The sequence below is a fragment of the Pelmatolapia mariae genome, linkage group LG23 (genome assembly GCF_036321145.2).
Source record: "Pelmatolapia mariae isolate MD_Pm_ZW linkage group LG23, Pm_UMD_F_2, whole genome shotgun sequence".
NCBI lineage: Eukaryota > Metazoa > Chordata > Actinopteri > Cichliformes > Cichlidae > Pelmatolapia > Pelmatolapia mariae.
Window position 1 is genome coordinate 29039562 of NC_086246.1, and position 23552 is coordinate 29063113.

A 23552-nucleotide genomic window follows, 5' to 3' on the forward strand; every position below is an offset into this window, starting at 1 on the left:
ACAGAGATTTTACAGACTCTCTGAATCTTTTAATTACATTATCCTTCCTTATATTTACTTTTGAAAGGCACTGTCATTAATTTGGGAGGAATTTTGTTCTACTGTCTTGTCTGTTTGCAGTCAGAGAGCACAACTACCCCTAAAGGGCAATGGCTGTACTAAAGCTTTGATCTTTATTATGGGTTGTTTTTTTGTTTTTTTTACAGTATGATGATTCCAGCCTCTTATTGCATAATTGTGACATTGCAGGGAATCATATTGAAAAAATACAGTGTGTTGTACAGTTCTCTTTATGTCCTTTCATATGATATATTACTTAATATGGTTTCTTGAAAATTTTTTCAAGGTCACGTTTGATCTTGGGCGCTAACGATGAAGGACAAAGTGAAATACTTAACCAACCTAGCTTCTCGTGTCGGCAAACGTCTATTATGCTGTTGTTTGAAGTTTGAAGATGATCCGTAAAAAATTGTGGGTAATATAAACTGAAAATGATATCTTGAAAACTGTGGATCCTAGAAGTGTAACAAGCAGACAACCAGACAGAACCGATAGCATACTCCCTCCCTTTGGGGAGGGAATAACTGTTGCATGCAAATCCATCTTCATCACTAGTAAAGAGGGCAGTCCATCAGCTTTGTTCAAGATTACTGAGTTCATGTCTTTAAACAATTTAAATCGCACAGAGAGTCCCGTAATGGGCACTTTCAATCGGCTTGATAAGTTTCCAGTTAATTTTTTGCGGTAACCTTCACATTGGAGTCAGTGTGAACATTTAAAAATAAACTCAGAACAGCAGCAGCTTTGTCTGACAGGATCAGGCTCAGACGGCTGCCAGCTGAGTTTGACAATTTCTTTCCGCTCAGATGGACATGTCGGCAGCTCATCGATACCTCAGCAGGAGAGGCAGGATGACTCACAAACCTGATGGCTGCTCATGTTTCAGAGCATCACACGGGTTTATCTCTAGGCCTGCACAAACACACTTTATCTGTGTCTTTCTGATCTGATTTTTGAGTGACATTTAGGTGAGAATTCATGATTGTGTTTGAAGATATGCACAGCACAATAAGAGATTATCTCATGGCCGCAATTTGAGTTACAAAATTGTGCTTCAGCTTTTATAATGTGTTGAATAACTTACTTTTCATTGAGGAAGAAGAGATATCCTTCCAAGGCTACACTGAGTGAATAATTCAACACTGCATTTCAAGTATGTACGCCCAGGTGTATTTATCGAAAACAAAATGCCTTAGGAGACAAAAAGACAAAAGACGGCAGCAAAAGAAAACTTCAGTTCTGTGTAACAAACCAGCTTTGCTCAAGTAATTACATTTCCATGTTTTGGCTTTTTCTTTATTGGCTTTTTGGAGGGAGAAGTGTTCATATATGGATGAGAGGGTGCAGTGTTATCAGCAGCAAAACAGTTTTTAGCCACGCGTGTAACCGGTCTCAGTTACACAAGCCTAGAGACCAGTCAGCGATCCCTCAGGAACCATCAACTGCAGTCTCTCACAGTTTTACCACCGGTTGGTGAGTAGCTTGCAAGTGTTTGCAGACAAATCTGCAACTTTCATGCAAACCACAAGCAACCCTGGCAATCTGCTACCAACCAAAGCAACTACAAAAGCAGTATTTTCTAATTCGCAGTGAATGAGAGTTGTTTGTCTACTGCTTCCTCGATTAGTTAGTTAATGTCTTTCTTTGACTTTGGTGTTTTGATGGGTTAGTTTGCATCTGAACTAATTTGAAGAAATGCACAAGGCACACACAGTGTGGAGGTACAGCTGCATGAATAATCAAATTTAGCTTCCCACGATAACCGATAATGATAATTTAATGATCAACTTATTTTGAAAACGCGTGCTTGGCCAAGGGAACAGAAAGCAATAGCAAATCAAGCACTTGCTGAATCACCACCTGATTGCATTTGCCAATCACAGCTGTTTCCAAAGGCACTTGACAGCAGTGATGTACTGCAGATAACGTAAGCCATAGGTCATGACGTGTCACTGCTATGCCCTGTGGGTAACCTTTATAGTTGAGGCTTGGGTTTTCATTGACTACTTAGTCTTAAACCCTTGAGTTCTCGTTTATCTTCAGCTCAAGTTTCTGTGTGTGTGTTTTTATGACATTAATTACTCTCATTAATTGATCTCATCCTTCAGTTTAAAGTTCATTCTTGTCCCTGTTTAGTTGTTCCCTGACTTCCTGTTTTGATATTGGTTTTCCTGTCTGTTTGTTCTTCGTGGTGTTGTTTTACTTCTCTCCTCTTCTCTGATTGTCCTGATTATGTTCAGCTGCATCTTGTCAACCATTACCTGATTACCCTGTGTGTCTATAAATAATGCTGGCTTCCCTTTGTCCTCCCTTGTGTGTTCCCCGCATGCTTTTGAAGCTTTTGGATTCTGCTTGCCTCTTCAAGATATTAGAATTTTGTTTGGATCTATTAAAAGGTCTATTAAAAGGTCCATTGTCAATTTGTTTCATGAGTCTGCATTTGGGTCCTCAGTCTTTGAGTCATGATAGTCAAGGGGGTTACCTAGGCAACTGGAATGTCCACTAGTGACCAACTGTCTACGAGGGGATGTTTACAGAAGAAATCACACAGCGCTGTCTTCTTACATGCTTCTCTTTTGATACTGTGTGCATAGATAAAAAAAAAAAGCCCTACACTGCACACTTGCTGGATGGACTCCCCGTACCAGCACAGTAAGACACATTATTTGTTAGATAATTGCACTTAAAATGCTCCAAAAAGCACTAATAGCACAAACACAATCCAAAGGTCCAGTTCAGTAAATGCAATTACTCCAATTACTCCCCTCCCGTCCCACACACACACACACTGTTTTTATGAATGTGGAAATTATCCATATGGAGAGCAAAGCCTTTTATTTTTTGTATCGGGCTGTAAACAAGTTCATTTTTGCTGTAAAGCTGGTCAATTTAATGCAGGAGTCTTTGGGGATTGAGTCACTTCTAGAGCCAGCCTTGAGTGACCATTAAACACAGGTTTCAGTTTTCAGTCCTGCACACTGGTGCTTTGTGACAACAGCTAATTTGCAGCCTTTATCTTGAGTCCCCTGCAGAGATTTTCTCTTGCTCCCTCTCAGTGACTGTACCTGCTCTGAACCGCAGACTTGGTCATTTTCAGTAACAGGAGTGGCTTGCTTCAATCAGAATCAGGTAATATGGCAAGTTCCGAACTTTAAGTTTAATTTTGAACTCTTGCTGTATGACTCACATGCTTTCTCTTGGCATTTAGCTCACTGATAAATATCCTGACATTTTCCTTCAGAAATCACAGGCTTAATTGACTGACTCCTGGCTCAGAAACAGCAGTATAGGTTCACGCAGGAAGTGTTTATAGACATTTTGTTTTCTGCACAACTAATATCCCAGGAAGCTTATGAGTAAACCTTTTTATATTCTTTCTTTTTTATGACATATGGCTGTAATCTCATTCTCCCTTTCAAACTTTAGCTGTGAAACACTTCTGACCCTGCAGTGTTATCAGCCTTCTGTGATTTGTCTGGCTTTGTTCTACTCGGACGACTGTTTGTGCATTTGACAATGAAAACGGTTTTGACAAATGTCAGAACAAATTAGTTTGATGTCTTCAGTGTGTGTGTGTGTGTGTGTGTGTGTGTGTGTGTGTGTGTGTGTGTGTGTGTGTAACTGGCATTCAATAAATCAGTGTGGCTGGACTTGGTATTTGCTTTATTTCATATCCAGATGTCTGCTTTTGTTTTGACATTTACGGAAGGCTCAGCCATTAGTTCGTTCCCAAAATGCTAAAAAGCTGCGACTGCCTGTCCCACACAACAGGACCTGCTTCTGATCAACAGCAGGAGCATCTTTTTATGTTTATGTTTGTCACTGAATTTTGCATCATTTCACCAAAATGATGCAAAATAGATGGTTTTTATATGGAGACATCTGTTTCTAAAATTTTAAAAGTCATATGGCACAGAGAGAAAAAAATAAAATAAAATAAAAAATTATATGTATATATATATGTGTGTATATATATATATATATATATATATATATATATATATATATATATATATATATATATATATATATATATATATATATGTGTGTGTGTGTGTGTGTGTGTGTGTGTGTGTGTGTGTGTGTGTGTGTGTGTGTGTGTGTGTATATATGTGTGTGTGTATATATGTGTATATACATATATATATATATATATATATATATATATATATATATATATATGTATATATATGTATATATACATATATATATATGTGTATATGTACAAGTATATGGGCAATCCACAGGCAATCCACTGGTTGCCAGTTTGAGTCCCAGTTCAGATGCTGATGTGTCCTGTAAAAATAAGCACTATAAGCAGTACTGTGCAAGAGCCTTGACCAATAATTTCTTTATAAATTGCTAGGGAAATGGGACATTTGTGATCATAGTATGAGCCATCAGGAAAAGAAAATTCATCGAAGAATTTATATTTCTTTCAACCCTCCTACACTCCGTGCACAGATGTCTTAGGGATCTTCTAGAAATGGCCATGCTATTTTTGCAGGGAAGTGATCGGTCAACAGGAGGTGATTTTCTACCTGTTGATCTCTAATCTGGAGCATAACCTCCTCCAGAGCAGATCAGGTCTGCAGCATAAGTTACCATGGAGATGCCCCCAGTAAGGTGTGAACTGCCTTTGTAATGCTGAAAACCCAGGATTAACCCTGAAGTTACCTGGATAAACCCAAATCCTGCTTCGTAGCGCAGACCTCAGGTCATCACGTCTCTGATGCACTTTGCTTCGAATCATTTCAGGAGAGAATTTAGTCTGTTCAGGCCCTTTTATTTTGAAAATTGACTTGATGCTCTCTGGTAATACTTTGTCTGACTTCCTGACCTCCTTCTCTGCTCTGTGCAGATTGAGAGGGCTTGAAGGTTTTCATCAAAAATAAATTTAGCACTTGTTTTTAACGACACTGGTGCAGAGCCAGTTCTGGTACACTTCTGAAACACAGTGTGGCACCTCTGTTGAAATCACAGGCGCAGTCTGGAGTTGAACTGAGTATATGTCTGCCTGTCTGGAATGAGATTCAGCTGTGCAGGTGTGTTTCCAAGGTTATGCTCTCTTTTATAACGTGAGTGTAAGCATAGACTGATCTGAAACCAAGTTAAACCAATTTTTTTATGAATGTGCTGATAACACACAAGACAGCCCAGAGTAAATGTATTCAGAGGTGCTTCTTCTCAAAACAGGACTTCTCTTTACGGCTACAGTTAAATAATCATGTTATATTCCGGTTGTATCATGTAAATACGAGGCTGGTCCTTTGAAATCTCTTCATATATTCATATATTAAACTAGGTCACTCTAAAAATTGCCTTCTTTCTTTTCTCTCCTTCTGTTGGTGCAATTAAAGCCGGATATCATTCTTTGTGAAAAATTAAATTACAAGCACTGCTGTGCATCTGCAGGTAGAAATTTGTCCAGCATTATTGGTGCCCAGCGTGCATTCCTTAGCTGATTTATTTCTGAGAAGTGTTGGTTTTTCATGAGAAAGTCCCTGCAGCGTGGCTCACTGAGCTTCTTACAGCAAACACAAGGCCTTTGTTTCCCTGCTGCTCGCAGACTGAAGCGCCACGAATTCTCAGATGGATTACTGCTCGCCTCCCACAGCGTCATCTCAACGGGCAAGCAGTGTTTCATTACATTAATCACCACACTGAGGCCCTGCTTTAACATGATAACACAGACATGAGGTGTGCCTGATTTTGCTGCTCTGAAGCAGTTGTTCATGGATAACTGTTCAAGATTCACACGTCGGGTACACAGTAACAGTTGCTGACTTGTTTTTGCAGCTTCTGTCTGGATACAGGTGAAGCTTAAAAGTTAGGGGTGTGGTCGCTGTGTTTCAGAGGTGGAAACACAGGTGGCTGTAGCTGCTCTGTCTGCAAGAATCAAATTCAGTAACTGAAGTGTTTGTGCTGTTGGCAGGGGCGTGCCTAGAGGGAGCCCCTGTAGTGCTCCCCACCAATGTCATTGGAACAGAGTACTATTAATCTTATATTGCCCAACACCAGAGCAGTTGGAGTGTAACTGAGTACATTTACTCGAGTACTAGTTTGATGTACTTGTATTTAATTTACGTATTTTTTTGTTATGCTGCTTAACACTCCTTTGCTTTTACTCCATTATACTTTCACAAATTTCTAGCACCTATCATTAATTCAGGTGTGCAGAGCTTTATAAATTTAATGTTTGATACAAATATTTTCTTAAAAATGATTAAGCATCAGCATCTTATTATTCTGAAGATTAATTTACTGTCATAGATCAAGGTGGAACATTAAAGAGACGTGTACACATCAATAAATGAATAATAATAATTATAGCTTAATATAATGTCTATATATTATTTATATAATATTCTGAAAATGGTCATTTTACATAAGTAGAATGCTCTCTATAGCTAGCTCGATACATAGACATTTATTTTAATCTCACAAGACAAATTAGTTTGATTCTACAGCTTGTTTACTTTTAAGCTATTTAAGTAGGATTGTAACTTTTACACAAGTAAAAAGTCTAAATATGTTTTTTCCACTTTGCAAAAGATTTGCACAACACAAAATTATATTTGAAGTCTTGTGCAGCTCCACGTTTCATGTAATAAATCTTTAACAGGACACAGCAGTTACTCGTTAGCAGGTATCTCAGTCTGTGTGTTGCACTCATACATTTTATACATTAGCTGATAATTGAGTACTTCAGCTCTCTCATCCATCAGAGAAGTTACTTTTCTTCTAGTTACAAACTTCAATCTGCTGTTGATGTGCATCCATTACTATCAGAGCTTTGATTATTATTTAACAGCACTGTGACTGCAGAAACCTTTCATACACAACCTCTAATCCTGTATTAAAGAATCAGTGCAGTACACTTTGAATTTTTGCAATTATAAAACTGTGATGTACTCGGGTTGTTTGGAGGCAGGGGATTTCTGCCTTACTGCTTCATTAAACAAAAAGTAGGCGCCTAAAATAAAAAAGCTATAAACTCGGTTAATTCCTAGAGTGCTCAGAGCTCAGTGCCACCTCATCGCCTGGATGATGCCGTTGATCTTTTCTTTTTTTCAAAATTTATAACAAACAGCATGCTGTCTGTGTAGACAGGAGCGCTCTCCCTCTGCTTTCAGACGCCAATCAATTTTCCAGTGCTGCTTTAAATCACAGTCATGGGACTAACAGTCTATCAGATAGAGATGGGCTGGATAATTGTGTGTGTGTGTGTGTGTTTGAGGTAGAAACTGATGAAATTAGAGAATGGATTTTGTCGAGGTGAAGCAGAGGAGAAATGACAGCTGGATAATTGATTTTCCTCCCTGTTGTTTCCCACTTTATGTATGTGGGGTGTGTGTGAGTGTGAGATCTAGCAATCTGAGTGGATAGCCATTTCGTTACCTTTCCATTATCCAGTCAGTCACAGCTTTTTCATTAGATGCTTTCATGTGTTTACTGGGACGAAAGATTTGATTTTCTCTCCAGCAGTTCGCACGTGTTGGCACCGAAGCTGCTTCAGCCGGTTAGTTTCAGCAATGCGAGTTTGCCAAAAACGGCTCAGGAGATACCGAAAACAAAGAGGTGAACAATTTTTTAGCAAGTTTTCCTTCCTGTGTAGATTATGATAAGAAACGTGGGGTTTAATTTCCATCTTTTATTAGATGCAAAATGTCTTAAGGTGCAGAAATAATAGCTGGGACGTTTGCCCACAGCATGTGGCAGAGATACAGAGACCCTGCAGGTATTGTTTAATGATTTAACATGATTTAATAGTTTGTGTGTAATAAAGGCAAAGTTGACATACTGCTGTGCTCCCACAGTGTTTTATTAATAACTACCATGCTGTGTTGTCATATATAATATGTTTACAATACATTAGGTTTTTGTCCTAAGTAGTGCTGGGCGATATGGAAAAAATATTTATCACGATATGAATTCTTTTATATCACGATAACGATATATATCACGATATACCACCTGACCTGTGGTCATCTGGAAAGTATGCAGTCTGTAAACAGCGAGTGGAGAGGGTGCAGTGTTTGTTTTGAGTTACCGTAAAGCATGTCGCAAATCCGGGTGCACGTAAAGCAGCACCATGTCGCAAAACCACAAGACGGAGTTTCTTTGCGAAAAATATCATTTTTTTATACTTTATTTTCTCTTGCATAAAGTTCAGAGTATGTATAGTGAGAAGACAACACTAGTATATTTGCACAGGCTATTTAACCCTTTAAGACCTACCATAGAACCAAGTCCGCCAGAGCTCATCTTTACATTTTACATGCTGTAGTGCCATTTGTGGGAGCATTTCAAGTTGCCATACATCAATACAACCGTTATAGCCCAAATTTTAATAATATGTATGCATTAAGTCCATAGAAACTACATAAATTGCAAAAAAAGTGCAATAAACTACAAAAAAATTGAAAATCGTTTTTGTTTTGTTTTTTAGATATATTTCTAGTTAGAGAAATTTAAGAGGCTTATCCCTCAAAACTGTAAATACAAAAAAGTTGCACAAAATAGTTTCCAACCACAAGAAATTTATTTTGAGTGTCTTCATAGTTTTATGTTTGAAATACACTAATTTTAATATACTACAGGAAAAATGAAAATAAATATTATCATGCAAATTTGCAAAAAAAACAGCATGTGCATCAAAATAAACTATTTACAACAGTGTAATTTGATAAAGTCAAACATGACTTTTAAAAACACCAACATAGGCTTTGAAGGTAAAAAACTAAATTTTCTGCGAAAATGACGTCACTTCCGGTTTCGGACAGGTAATGGCGGACATGCGATAGTTGCGCTGACTTATATTCCAACATAGGAAGTGTTATGAACAGCTGATCGGATAGGCAAAGCCTGTTTCTGGAATATTATGTTTTTGTTGCTGCAAGTGCTTTTTATGCAATTTTTGCAAAGCTATATGTGGAAGGAAACCGTGACCTAGGACAAGCTAATGGAATAAGATGTAAGTACAACTCCTCCGGTTTCATATGCAAAAACAATTATTGCGCTAGCTTACGTGGTTCCAGTTCTACAGGGATTTAAAAATAGTTAGGCAAAACGGAGTGTGCCTGCTCCGAGCAGTTGTAAAGGGTTAATGATATATTTTATGTAATAATTTATAAAATTAGGGTTAGAAACAATAGAAACGATAGAAGACAAATGGCACGATAGACACTTTTCTATCGTCCACACGATATATATCGTCATATCGCCCAGCACTAGTCCTAAGTCACCACCTCACTAGTCTCCCTCTCCTTATTGCTGTTCTTAAGCTGGGCTGAGACAGTATAAATAAACACAAGAATAGAAAGGAAATGAATAGATGTGACCCAACATAGACAGGTTTACACAAGTGATCAGATCAAATCAGCCTTAAAAAGGTTCACTTGTTCCACACTTAGATTAAATTAAAGCAAGCGAACAATACATTTTTCATTTATAAGATTCTTTTATTCTGTTGTTTTTATTTATTTTTTTTTTAAATAGAAAAGGAAAAAAATGTCTTTATATACACATTGATGGACAGAAGTTTCATGGAATGTCATAGTAATTTTTGACTTTTAATGATTTCTTTGGGTGGAATGATTGCACGCATACATCTTTAATGAATTAAAAAAACAAGCACTGGGTGCTCAAGTCTGAACTTATTTTAGATTTTTTTTCTAATCCACACAGGGTCAAAAGCCTTCTGGCTGGATATTTGACCCCTCTTCTTGGCAGAATCGGTAGCATTAGCTTAAATTGGTTGGTTTTCTGGCACAGACCTGGGTTTAAAGCACGGTACACAAAATGTCAATATAGATGGTGTTGGGGATTTGGGAAGTTCATTCCGGAAGGTTAATCTTAGCCTGCTTCATCCACTCAAAAAACAGATTTTATCTGTTTTTCCTTTGTTTTGTTTTTGGTCAATGGTAACTTTCTTGTCCCCAGTGGGAAATTGATTTGCAGTCTGTTCATACAGAGAGACAAAAACAAACAAACACAACACAAAGCCCAGAGAAAACAGCCCAAATTTTTCATAAAAAAAATGCAATGTGCAATGGCAACAACCCTTATGGTTTAGTATTATTAACCTTGGTTATAGCAGCAGGTACAAAAGACACGCTGTCTCTTTGTCTTCACTGGAGGCACTTTATACCCACGACCGGAGGGAAGCAGCTGAAAATCATTAAAGAGAGGATGGTCTGAGCATAACATGACAGAGGTTGCCTTCCTCAGCACCTGCCTGTTATAAAAGTCCACAAGTTGGACCTGAGACCTCCCTGAAATCTGACCAGCCACTTTAACCAGATTGCTAAGTCTGGCCTTATTGTTAAAAGACATATTACCATACCAAGCAATGATGCAGAACAAATAAAACAGATTCAATAAAACATTTATAAAAAAAAAAGGGTCATCATTTCAGAAGAAACGTTAAAATCTCTTAATCTCCTTAAAAAGCACAGTCTTTGTTGAACCTTTTTCACTGTAGCAGCAAGATGTGGCTCAAAGGACAGAGCCTTATCAAGAACAACCCCCAAATACTTATAATTGTCCACCAGTTCAATGGCTGCACCATTTACCACTGTTAGTGCAGGATGGGGGAATGACTTCCTGAAGTCAATAACCATGTCCTTGGTTTTCAAGGTGTTGATCTTTAAAAATGACTGATCACACCAAGAAGCAAACTCATCCACAACAGGCCCATGGGAATCCTCTTCACCATGAAGGAGGCTTACCATGACTGTGTCATCGGCATCTGTAATGAGATGCCTGTTAGCCTGTGTACTGCGACAGTCATTAATGTACAAAATATATAGTAAAGTGGAGAGGCAGAAACCCTGTGGTGAATCAGTAGAAGAGTTCAGCTGTTTGGAAAAACAGCCGTTTACTCTCACACACTGATATCTGTCAGCTAAAAAGTCTAAAATCCAGCCAACAAGATTAAAATCAAGTTTAAACTGGTTGAGAAGTTCATCAGCTAAGCTATGTGGCTGGATAGTATTAAAAGCTGAAGAAAAATCAATAAATGAGAGCTGAGCATGAGCTTTGGCACCATCAAGATGGCGATATAGGAAATTTAACAGAGTGACCACTGCATCATCAACACCCCTACAAGGCCTGTATGCAAATTGTAGTGGGCCAATAAGCTTTTCTACCTGCTGCAGGATCTCCTTCCTGATAATTTATTCAAAAGACTTCATCACTAAAGATGTTAAAGTGACAGGCCTAAAATCATTTAATGATGTAGGTTTTGTGGTCTTAGTGACTGGAGAAATAATTGATTTTTTCCATACCTCGGGAAACCTTTTGTGGCTGAAGTGATAAAAGAAAGATTTAAGAAAAAACACTGCATAGTTGCTCAGCACATGTTTTAAGCACCTGGCCACATATTTGTTTTTGTTTTGTTTTTTTCTGAATCATTGTTCTGCTGGAGAAGTTTTTACGATCTAGCTGTTGATTTGAGGTGAAGCTGAAGAATTTGGAGGTAGTCCTCCTTCTTGATTTTTCCATCCAGTTTATGTAATATGCTAGTACAACTGTCAGCAAAACAGCGCCATAGCATGATGCTACCACCACCATGCTTGCCAGATGGTACAGTGTTTACATACCTCTATCTACCAATATACCTCTTGTCGTTGTGGCCAGGCGGCTCAAACTTTCTCTTGTCTGACCACAAAACTTTTCTCCAGATTGCATTTGGCTTGTCCATGTGGGCAGCTGCAAATTTCAGTCAAACTTTAAGGTGTTGCAAAAAAGTTACAGATGCAAATTCCTGAAATGTTGAACTGATCATCTTGGAATTTCCAGTTGTTTACAAAATGGCTCCAAGAGACATTCCTAACCTGTGTAAATCTGCAAATCTTAATCTTTACTGAGTTCGTTGAATTTTCCCATTGTTCTGAGTATTAGTCAGTCCAGTGATTGCTGTTAATTAGTGCTGTTGTGCTGAACAATGAAGCAACCACTTGTAGTCAATAATGATCGCTAATGAGAAGTTAATAAGCCTTAAAAAGTTAAAAGACTGCAGAACCCTCAGCATGACTGAAAGATTTAAGTGAGTATATATTTGAGTCTGTATGTATAACTCTGTGGATTAGAGAATTCCAAAATAAATTCAAAATTGTGAACTCACTTCTCATGTTTTTAAAGTCATTAAATGCTGTACAATCATGCCACCCTGGAAACAGATCAGTCTAAAGAAATCATTACAAACCCAAACCTCCCAATAAAGTTCACGCCCATGATGAGCGGACACAAACTACAACGGTGCATTTTTTTTCAGACATATAAATAAATCCATAAATATTTATATATCATTCAACTGCTATGTTCATTTCTGAACATTTATTTATTTATCAATACATTTTTTCCTGCCTCCTTTTTTGTGCAGGGTGATTGTTTATTGACACTCGCCAGCTGTTCACGTGTGGCTGACGAGTGCTTGATTGATTTGTCTGCCCCTGTTTTCGGCCAGTTGTTTTTTGTGCTTGTGCAAGAGTGTCATGCTTTAGAGAGCACTGTGTTTGTATTCACAGTGTGAGTCTCCAAAATCCCTGCTGTGCCTGAAGAAGAGCCTATTGATCAACGAGTTACTGTGGAGCACAGCTGTATGCCCACTTTGTCTCTGTCTTTTATATTTAATTTGAAAGGAACTGAATTATCATCAGCCTGCTCTCAATAAATCATAAAAAAGAGAGGACGTGTTTTTAGAAATTATTGCAATAGTTTTCAGTTTGCTGCAGTCATGTGGGCCATGTTTGCTTCAGTTGTCCTACTTCTTGATTAACATACTTTAAAAAGACAAAAGCATCACTTAAATCTACAAAACAAAAAGTAAAAGGTTCCTGAGTTCTTTAGGAATCTTGTGCACATTTCATTTCTACAAATGTTTCTTTAACCTGTTTCTTAACCTGGATAATAGTTAGCATAACCATCAATGATTTTTGCACCACAGCTGCTATTTCTTATTGTGTGTCATACATACAAGTTTAAAACAACGAAGGTCACTGTATATACAGGTGTTCATTGTAAGCAAAATTTCAGGTTTCAGACAATCAGGTTCAGTTTTTTTCTACTCTTGGCCGTGTATGATATCACAGGCACAAATATGGCCAAATATTTCAAACTGACAGACAGCCAGTCAAATGAATGTTAGGTCAAAGAGAGGATGACCTTAAAGAGGAAGTAGCTAAAATGGCTTGTAACAGACAGAATGAATTAAACTGAGGGGCTTGAGGAAGAAAGATGTGGTGAGCAGACTATAACTTCATCATACTTCCTCTAACTCCACCCATGTGTGACTCCACAGAGGCGGCTGGTGGCACCACGACAAGGCCTCACATCTACTTCTGCCGCTCGCCCAACATGGAGGACTTCACCTGCTGGTGGCATCCACTCAGCAACCTGACAGACGGAGAGGAAGTCACCCACATCCTCACCTACTCCAAAGAGTATGAACTCCACATCTCACAGTTAACTAAGACTAAAGTAAACAGTAGAAGTAGGTGTTGACTGGTGGCCTTGGTGCATATGTTTGAGACTGAGTTGTTGACACAAGAGGGACTAAAAGGCTTTAAAAATTGTAATCAAATTGTTTCAAATTTCATGAATGCTTTACACTAACCCACATTAGTGGGGTTAGTGTAAACATATTGTGTTATAAAACCTTATAAAACAGCCACCCTAACAAACAGTAAGAGCCTTGTTTGAGCCTTGTGAAACTATAAAAGAAGCCCCAGATCAGCAGCACACTGAGGTTTCTGGGTCAGGTGAGTTTGTGCAGTTTGATTTCTCCTGCTTCGCGTCACCGGGAAGCTTTTAAGACGTCAATATTTCCAAGCTGCTCTGAAATCCTGAACGCAGACTCACGTGGCCTCAGACAGATGCCAGCCGGCCCAGATGGCAGCCACAGCAAAGAAAACCCTGCCACTAATCAGGACAAATTGGATTGTGCTTTTGACCACCACGTGGCTTCAGAGTTCCTACTGATTGTTGTTTCATCTCCTGCTGCACTTTGTATGTTTGTTTGGGAAAACAAATGTAGATCAGGGATTATCTGATAAAAAAAAAAGACAAAACCTTACTAAACACCAAAGCAGCTAGGAATAAAGTCACAGCTCAGAGAGAGAGATTACACTCTGCAGGCACACCTCAGTGCTGTTTGTGTTTTAATATATTAAACTGCCATTACACACTTTTTATTTGCATGAAATACCCTCACTAGGACTGAAGACAAGCATGCTAATAAGGTTAAACATAAGTTTGGGATTATGCTCCATATAGAAAAGTTTCAAAACTTAAAGACAAGTTCCTTAAAATATTATGATTAAGATCAATTTGAGGCATGAGCCTAACATTGAACCTGATTTGGGGCTTTGATTTGGCCATTTCTTTATAATGGTTTTAACCTGGTTTCAAGCTGGTTTCAGATGTTGGGACTACTAGGTCAGGACTGGACCTTGTTTTTCTTTTGGCTGAAAGCAGTTCTTCAGCCGTCTGGTTGGATGTTTGGCTCCATGATGGCTCCAATAAGTGTGATAAATTATTGCAAACCTGCTTGGAAATTAGACAAAATTAGACTGTTAAAAAGGCCAAAAACAAAAGAAAGTCCAAGTATTGTTTAAAAAGATGTCCAGTGTTAATTTACTGATTTCCCTTTTGTTTGTTAGTGCTTATCTAAATGTGTTTTTTCTTTGATTTTGTGAAGGAAGGAAGCAAAACTGGAATGTCCAGACTATGTGACTGGCGGCCCCAACAGCTGCCACTTTGACAGCAGCCACACATCTATATGGACGGTGTACTGTTTGACTGTGACTGCCATAACCACCCACAGAAACTACACCTCCAAGCAGCACTGCCTGGATGTGGCGGAAATAGGTAAGGGGTCAGATCTGTTTTAAAAATGCTGATTCAAACTAATTATATGACTCCATTACACAGAAGTTCAGTTTTTTGTTTCTTTTTGTTTTGGTTTGGTTCATTTGTTATTCGGCCAACAACAAAACTGTTCTGTTAAATGGAATTTGATTCCATTGGAAATTGATTTTGGTGCAGATTTCTCCTTGTGACCTCTTATTTACTGACTAACATTGAGAACAAAGTGATACAAGAAAACAGATGAAAACAGAGCGAGTTTCAAGGCTTCAAAATTCATGTCTGAGTATTGATAACCCCATTTTTTTTTAAATGAAATCTTCATGCTCAGACAGCCAGCTGTGGTCAAAGCAGCAGCGAAATAAAGGGCAAAAGTGAGATGACTTTATTGTCTGCAGGCTTTAATTCATTTTACCTCCTGGAAAACGTAAAAGTTTGCATAAATAAGATCATTCACAGCAAGTTCACGGGAAGGAGAACTTGTTCTAATCTCAAACTGGATTTAAACCAGAAACAGAAAAGCATTTGTACATGAAGAGCCAAAAGACTTTGGACTGGAAATCAGTAGGTTTTTAACTTTTCCTCACTGTCATTATAATTGAGCTGTAATTTTATGTGTATCTGGTAAAAAGCAACCAAATGTGTTATTAGTACAAGCAGCTCGATATGACCTTTATTCACTATGTAAATAACAGGTTTCGTCCTTGCTCAAAATTAGCCCTAACTAAGTACAGCTGTAAATTTTACCTCTTTATCATTATATCACAACATTCATTAAAAAAATTAACACTCAAGGACAGAGGAGGATTTTCCTTTGGGTCTGGGTCAAACATAACTTAAAAATGGTGCCACATGTTTGTCTATCTATTAATAAGGAACCACTTTTCAGAAACAGGTCGCTTCAGTCTTTAGGCTCGTCTTCAAGTTCATAAAAAGACAAAGAGCACTTGACAGTTGACAGAGCTGCCAGTTTGCCGAGAACTAGGAGATAATAACAACTGTAATAGTTACTGTGATGGGGTGAATAATTACCCACCTACTTCATCTGGATTGGATTAATCCTGAACCTAAATAGAGGATAATAGGGGGATTTGAGGTGTGCGCTATGAAGGGAGATTAAAGGAAGCGTTGTGGCTATCTGGCTGAATCACCATGATACTTACCCTCAACACATAACTTCGTCTGGACAGGTCGTGTTTAGAGTTTTGATTTAAAATTGTCTTTAAGTGTAACAAGTACCGTCTCCTGAGGGAATACGTTTTACACATAAACTGTATATAACAGATGGACACAGCCACAGTGATGTCACACATTGGTTTGTATGTAAGTGTTTTGGCTATGCTTTTTTTGTAACCTAGAGGGACCATATTTGGATGACAGGTCAGAATGCTGTGTTGTCAATATTTGGCTTTTTTGGCACTTCCCATTTGTACTTTTGCAATATCACCTAAAGATGCCGTCAGCACACACTGTCTGCTGTCTCCTCACAACTTACATGCATTTAAATTCCTGAATCAGAAAATACATTACCAGTTGGCTTGGCTCTAAACTCCATTTTTAGCTGGAATGGCAACAAATCAAGCAGCGATTAGAAAGCTGTTCAGTCTATTATAGAGCCTATTCAATTTGGGAAAACAAATTTTACTTTGCTTTGGTCCAAAGCTAAAGTGATTTCCTCGTCTCCTTCATTATGGCACAGTGCCATACCTGAATGCTCTTCTTCAGCTTTATTTAAATGGATCTAGTTTAACATGTAACATCTTTATTGAGCAGCTGTCAGTTTAGAAAGAAACAGCAGCATTGAGAGCAGATTGAGTGGCAAAATAAATGTTTTCACTTGAATTCACAATATTAATGGTTTTCTCCCAGCACTGCTTTCTTGACTTATTTTAGAGCCTGTTGCTTTCTGTTCCACTGACTCAAACCAGCGGCACTCCAGTGATTAATTTTGTGTAAAAAAGTTCAAAAGAGTCAAATTTAGCATCAAACATCTGAGCATGTTCTCTGAAGCGCAAGGTTTGTGTTAATGAAGAAAGTTGATAACCACCATCCCGACTGACATGATTGCTGACTTCTGGCTAAATTGGATTTATTCTCCACTGATGTTAATGGCAGTAAAAAGTAACACTTAAGCACAAGTCTGCAAAGCAAATGGAAATCTAGTTGTGTGAAAAAAGCGGAATGTAATTATATGTCTCCACATGAGGTAGATAAATCAGGGTTCCCATGCATTCTTAAGAAGTTTTAAAAAGTATGAAATTTGATTTCACATAAAATGTCTTTACTTGTGAAAGGCCTTTTTAGTTTTTAAAAGGTATTTATGACAGAAACAAACCATAATACTTAATCAAATATACAGTCATGGTAAAATAAAATTTCACCCTTTTTAAATTCAAATATTTTACATTTCATCAGCAAGTGTGAGCACCTCTATAAAAGTTTTTAGGAGTTTGCTAGTCAGGAACATTCAGGTGTGCGGTAACTCAATGCCAAGAAGGAAAGACATCAGCAATGGTCTTAGAGAAGCAACCGTTTTCCTGCCTATCATTTACTGGAGCGTTGTAAGATCGTTTCCAAACAATTTGAAGTCCATCATTCAACAGTGAGCAAGATTACTCACAAGTGGAAGGCACCTAAAAAAATAACACAATGAAGTTTTTCATCATCAGTTCCTTCTAGTAGCACTGGTCATGACATTTTTGTAGGTGTTAAGTCTTTGACTGACTGCTACACTGAGGCCAAAGTATTATGTGTACCACACCTGAGAAGTCAGCTTCTGTCATGCGCTGTTTAAGGCGATGTTTCCTGATTCTGAACTTGTAAGCCTCTCACCTGAGGCAGAGATACAACAGCATGATGTCTTTATTTTGGAAATGCTATTAATCATTATGTATGTTATTTATTTATTTATGTATGTCTGAAAAATGTTCAGGGAATTAGTTTTATTCATTTTTATGTGGTGTTTTAAAGCTTCTATGTACTACTGCTGTACATTCATATACAGAATGGTAACAAAACTGAGTCAAAAGAAGAAGAAAAATTATGAAAGGACCTGCTATCACAGGCCATACTTAATCAATGTCAGATGTAATGCAGAAAGACTAAAGGAGACCAAGTTTTTCTTCCATCCAATTTCAGTCAAATGTAACAAGCAGAGACTGAAGTTAGTATGTGCTTGTTATGCTTTGTAAAAAGCTGCAGGATCAAATAAAGTTGAAACCAACCTCAGAATCTCTCAGTATGCTCAGTCTGAACTGAAGTAATTTAGCTGCGGAGCATTTCAAGGTTAACCATGTGAGTGAGCTCCTGATGTAATTAGAATCTTGTTTCACTTCATATTGAGTCAATTAGCAGCCATTCATTCTTACTTAAATATAAGATTCACAAGGTCATTCCTTAATTGAGGGACGTTTTTTAAAAGCCTCAAACCCTGCTTATATTGAGATTCTGCGTGTAATGACCATGAGGCCTCTGCCAGCTGCTAATCTCATTTATTGGGGACTGAGTGTCTGTTATTATCCAGATGCTGCACATTTGGACCAGAGCAGTCCACTTCCTGAGCTGGTTTTGAGGGGTTGCAGATTGGAGGTCTGCTTGGCATCATTATCATTGAACACGTGTGTGAAGCAGCGTCATGTGACCAGCAGTGTAGTGCTCTTTTTTTGTGTGCCTCAGATGTCAGGGGAGGTCAGAGACGTCGCTCTTATCACAGCCATGCAGGAGATTCAGCTAACAGCTGCAGATAGAGTCCAATGCAGGGTGGCAGTTTCACTGGAATGGAAGTTAAAGGTTACAGTTTCAGTGTTAGAAACTAATTATTCTCATGACTCATTACTGAAATGTCGCACACCTAAGAAGAAGCAAACACACCTTAGATGAATCAGTCAGAGGGTGAATTTCCCTCTGACAAATACCCTTTGATGTCGAATTTCAATTAAAGTTTTACTGAGAACACTCCAATGCATTTTCACAACTCACTACATAGTAAGTTTGACATTTTTTTATGTTAAAATATATAGAGTGTAGTGTTTATATTATATCCCTGTATAGTACTCTCAAAGCCTCCCAATATGCTTTGTGATAAGTAGGGTACTAATAGTTACTACCCAAGTCTAAGAGAATAGAGAACCCAGAATTTTGACAATTCTGATACACTATTTACCATGTTCTGGATCTTTTTTTTTTTTTTTTGTTCACAGTTCAGACGGAAACACCAGTCAACCTGACCTACAACCTGACAGACGTCGGTGGTGATGAAGTGGGCCACAATGCGCTGATCTCCTGGACCTACCCAGTGCCTGCCCATGTGCAGTACGGTTGGATCACGCTGGTCTATGAGCTGCAGTACAGACGTATTACCGAGCCAGACAACTGGAAGGTAAAGAGAGAAGTAATAATGAACTACAGATGAGTTTTTATACAAATGGGAAAAAAAACAAACAAGTTCTTGGGTGAAGCTCTTTGCATTTACAGTTCTGGATATTTATTTAGGAAAGAAAAGAAGTCTTTACATCACTGAAGTGTGTTTCTGAATTAAATTGGTGATATTTGCCTTTATTTTATTTTATTTTACTTTTAAAATAATTTAAGCGCAGACAACTGGTTCAAATGTGAGATTACAGTCATTTGTTTTAATCGAGTTTTGGTTTCGGGTGAATGAGAACTAATAGTAATTCACTGAAACTAGCTTGTGGCTGTGAGGAAGATGTTGGGTACATCATCTGTATAGAAGATGATATTTTGAATCTTGTACAGAATTTAATTAATAGACGTTAGAGAAAACAAGCTCAAACAAAAATGTGATGAGGATGGCGAACTTCAACAAAATGTCAGGAAAAAAGAGGAGAGACCCTAAATTGAGCACAGAGAATCTCAAGATACAAAACAAACAAACCAAAAACAGAAAAAAGTTTTGCTAACAAAAATCTGCGTAAAACAATGTGGCAGAAAATGTTACACTGAGTTCATTACTCTTCTTTAGACAGAGTTTTAAGTATAAAGTAGTTCATTATGGTCTGCATGTCACAGAACATGTTGTCTGTTTGCAGGTGAAGCAACCTCTACGTGAGCCTCAGGTGGAGCTTCTTGGACTCCCGGTGGATGACTACGTGGTCCGAGTTCGTTGCCGTCCGCAGCACTCCAAGCTGTGGAGTGACTGGAGTGCCACGCTGTTGATGAGCATCCCCCCGAGGCCGTCTGCAGGTACATCAGCAGCCAGATGGAGTGACGGTGCTGATTTACATGCTTCTGGTTTTGACTTTTAAGTGTTTCTTATTTTTACATGTATTGTTGTTTTAATTGCAGTGAACACAGTATGTTTCTGCATTTTTAAATTATATTTTATCGGTTTCTCATGAGATTCATTTTGAACGAATTTTATTGCAAGTACAAGAAAGTTAAGCACCTATTTTTATTGTAGATCCTAACTAAAGCTTTATAATGCAGGCATAAAATCACATTGCATTTAGTACAGGCAATGACAAGACATCAATAACTTAAAAAAACACCATCCAGTTAAAAGCTCTCAACACAAACTCAGTAGTGCTGTGGTACAGGAGGAAGGATTGATTCTGTCAAACATCTACAGCTTGACACTGTATTATTGACACATGTTATTTTTGCTGTACATTAGAAAGACTAATATAAGCCAGTTCACAAGCTGTGGGTAGTGACTGAAAGAGGCTCTCCCTCAGTGATCGGGTGAGGACTTCAGCCATTTGGGAGGGATTCAGATTAGAGGTGCTACTACTCCATAGATGATGGATGGATGGCTAGACACTAAAATCCAACTGAAATTAAATAAATACTGTCTTATTTGAATTATTTCCATCATATAGGCTAGATCACAGTAAACGAGAGCTGAAGAAAGAGACTGTTTGATAAGCTACATTGACTCTCATCAATCGAGAGGCTCACTGTACTTTAAATTCATTAACTTCTCTCAATAGAAACTGTCTCTGCTTTCAAAGAGAAAGATCCGCAGAAATTTTCAGTTCTGTGTAGTTCAACTATGAAAAAAGCTACTGTGTAAAATACATGTGACCTATTTATTAACAATCTCAGGAAAAATGAGTTTTTTCCCCTAAGGCTAGTGTAAATATCTTTTAACAGCAGGAGAAAGCCATGCTGCTTCAGTAAGCATCATGCCCATGTCACAAGATATGGCATCCACAGCAGTATGCAATGCAAAAGAAAAAAAAATTAAAGAAAGTTTCTTGAGTCTCTGCTGAATAATCCCTGCTTGCTTGGTTTGAATGATAAATTAATAAATGTTACCTTCAAAGATTGGAAAACAACAGTCTTTTTTCATTTTTTATTTTTAATTGTATTTGTTATAATCATTTAACATAAAATCAAGGAAAATCTCTCTCACAGGCAGTGCTGATGGGCTCTTTGTTAAATTGGTGGGTCCAAGCCCCTTAGGCCCACACACAACACCGCAAAAGATTTCCTCTATTAAACAAAAAAATCCCTTTTCCCAATTAAATGTGTCACTGAAGGAGTAAAGCTGCAGGGGGGGAGGAGAGGGACGGTGACTCAAGGTGTGTTTTACCTGTGCAGGTAAATTGCTGGTGCTGATTCTGGTGACTGGAGTCGGCGTTGTGGCTCTGCTTGTTATCACCTTCAGTATTGTTCTACAAAGCAAGAGGTGAGAAAAAATACACATCTGTTTCCATCTTTGTCTTGCCACATATACACATGCGCGCGTGCACACACACACACACACACACACACACACGCATCATTTGATTTAGATTTTTGGATTTAATTTTGCAGGTGTAGAAATAAGACGCTAACTGCTGCCCTGCTTCTTGTTTTTGTAGCTGTCAATAAGAATTTTCTTTACATCTGAACTGATTCATTTTTAGGAAGACCTTCAAAGTTGTAAAGAATGTTCAGCTCCAGAGGAATTGTTAAACTATCCAATTCTGACGCAGAGGAAGAGCTGACTAAGAGATAACTCTAAATTCTTTAAAAGATTAAAAACTTTTTATGGCTGGAACACCGACTTCGTTCAATGTGTGTGTGCTAGCTTAGTGCTGCCGTGAAGCTGCCTATTTTATGTGTGTCAATTTAAGACTCATGGTAAAAAGCAAGTACACCCTTTTTCAAGGTTTTACATATTGCTACATAATGAAAAAAAAAATCTAGTCCCACCAGAGCATTTCAATCAGGTTAAAGTCTGGACTTTGACTGAGCCACAGTCAGTCTGTTGTAGATTCTCTACTGTGCTTGGGATCATTGTCCTGTTTAATGACACGGTTTGGGCCAAGCTTTAGTTGTTGGACAGATGGTCTCAAATTTGACTCTAGAATACTTGGGTATACAGAGCACCTCATGGTTGACTCATTGACTTGTGGCTGCAAAACAAGCCTAACTCATGATCCCTCCACCACCATGCTGTAAGCTGGTATGAATTGTTTGTGCTGATACACTGTGTCTGTTTTGTGCATTATGATCAAACATCTTTACCTTGGTCTCTTCTGCCCAAAGGATGTCTTCTGGTTTGTTCAGATGCATCACTGCAAACTTAAGCTGTGTTGCAATGTTGTTTTGTCTTGGCAAGAGAAAACAACATAGAGAGAAGTTGTTTTCTCTTGGCAACCCCTTCAAACCAGCTTGTTGATCAGTCTTTTTTGAATAATCCTTTTCACAATAGAAATTATGGACATAGCTTGAAAATGACCTAAAAACATTTTCAGGTTGATGGGCCACAAAAAATACATCTCCAAGGTCATTCCCCATGTCTTTCCTCCTTAACATTGTGTTAACATACACCTGAATGCTTCAGACCACCAAACTTCCAAAACGAAAAGCTAATAAAAATTGGGGATTAACCTGATCTTGGACACTGTAGACCAGGGGTGCCCAATCCCAGTCCTCGAGAGCTACCATCCTGCAGCTTTTAGATGCATCCTTGTTCCGTCACACCTGAATCAAATAAATGGCTTGTTATCAGGCCTTTGCCAAACTTGATGGCATGCTGAAGAGGTAATCCAATCCTTTGATTCAGCTGTGACGGAACAAGGATGCATCTAAAAGCTGCAGGATGGTAGCTCTCGAGGACTGGGATTGGGCACCCCTGCTGTAGACTGTGTAGTCACAAAATAGAGGGGGTGTGGCTTATGAGCTATACTACATACAGCCACCAGGAGGTGATCAGGATATTTTCACTGAATCATGAATCATGTGTTTGAGCTTCTCTTCCCTATAATTTATCATATCTGCACTGCCCCATAATACACACCAACAGTTCCTATTTAAAGCAGAAAGTGGTTCAGAATAATATTTTCCATGAGAACCTTTCAGAGGCTCCACAGAAACACACTGTGAAAAATAAAGATTAGCTTCACTCCTCAGTGTGGACAAAATGAGTGAACGGAGATAGGTTTTGTCTCTTCTCAGGGTCACACTGTTACAGTGTGGGAGGATGAATGTGTTGTTTTTGTTTGTGTACTGACATGTTCAAACCTCCTCTCTGTCTACGTTCACCTTCAGAATAAAAGAGTACTTCCTGCCACCCATTCCAAAGCCACGGATCATCGGCATTGACCCATTGCTCCTGAAGGTAAGAGGCGTGCATGCATCCCTGCTTTCAGGGTCGCGTTTTAGCCATTTGT

General features: G+C 38.3%; 1 protein-coding gene across 1 annotated transcript in view; it reads left to right on the forward strand.

The window, feature by feature from the left end:
• Window positions 1-23552, forward strand: part of LOC134620495 (prolactin receptor-like) — a 54975-nt gene that overhangs the window by 26582 nt on the left and 4841 nt on the right. The window contains exons 3-8 of the mRNA XM_063466677.1: window positions 13367-13508; window positions 14765-14934; window positions 19131-19309; window positions 19980-20133; window positions 21493-21580; window positions 23431-23500. Of these exons, the coding sequence (XP_063322747.1) occupies window positions 13367-13508; window positions 14765-14934; window positions 19131-19309; window positions 19980-20133; window positions 21493-21580; window positions 23431-23500 (803 nt within the window). The remainder of the gene's footprint in view (window positions 1-13366; window positions 13509-14764; window positions 14935-19130; window positions 19310-19979; window positions 20134-21492; window positions 21581-23430; window positions 23501-23552) is intronic.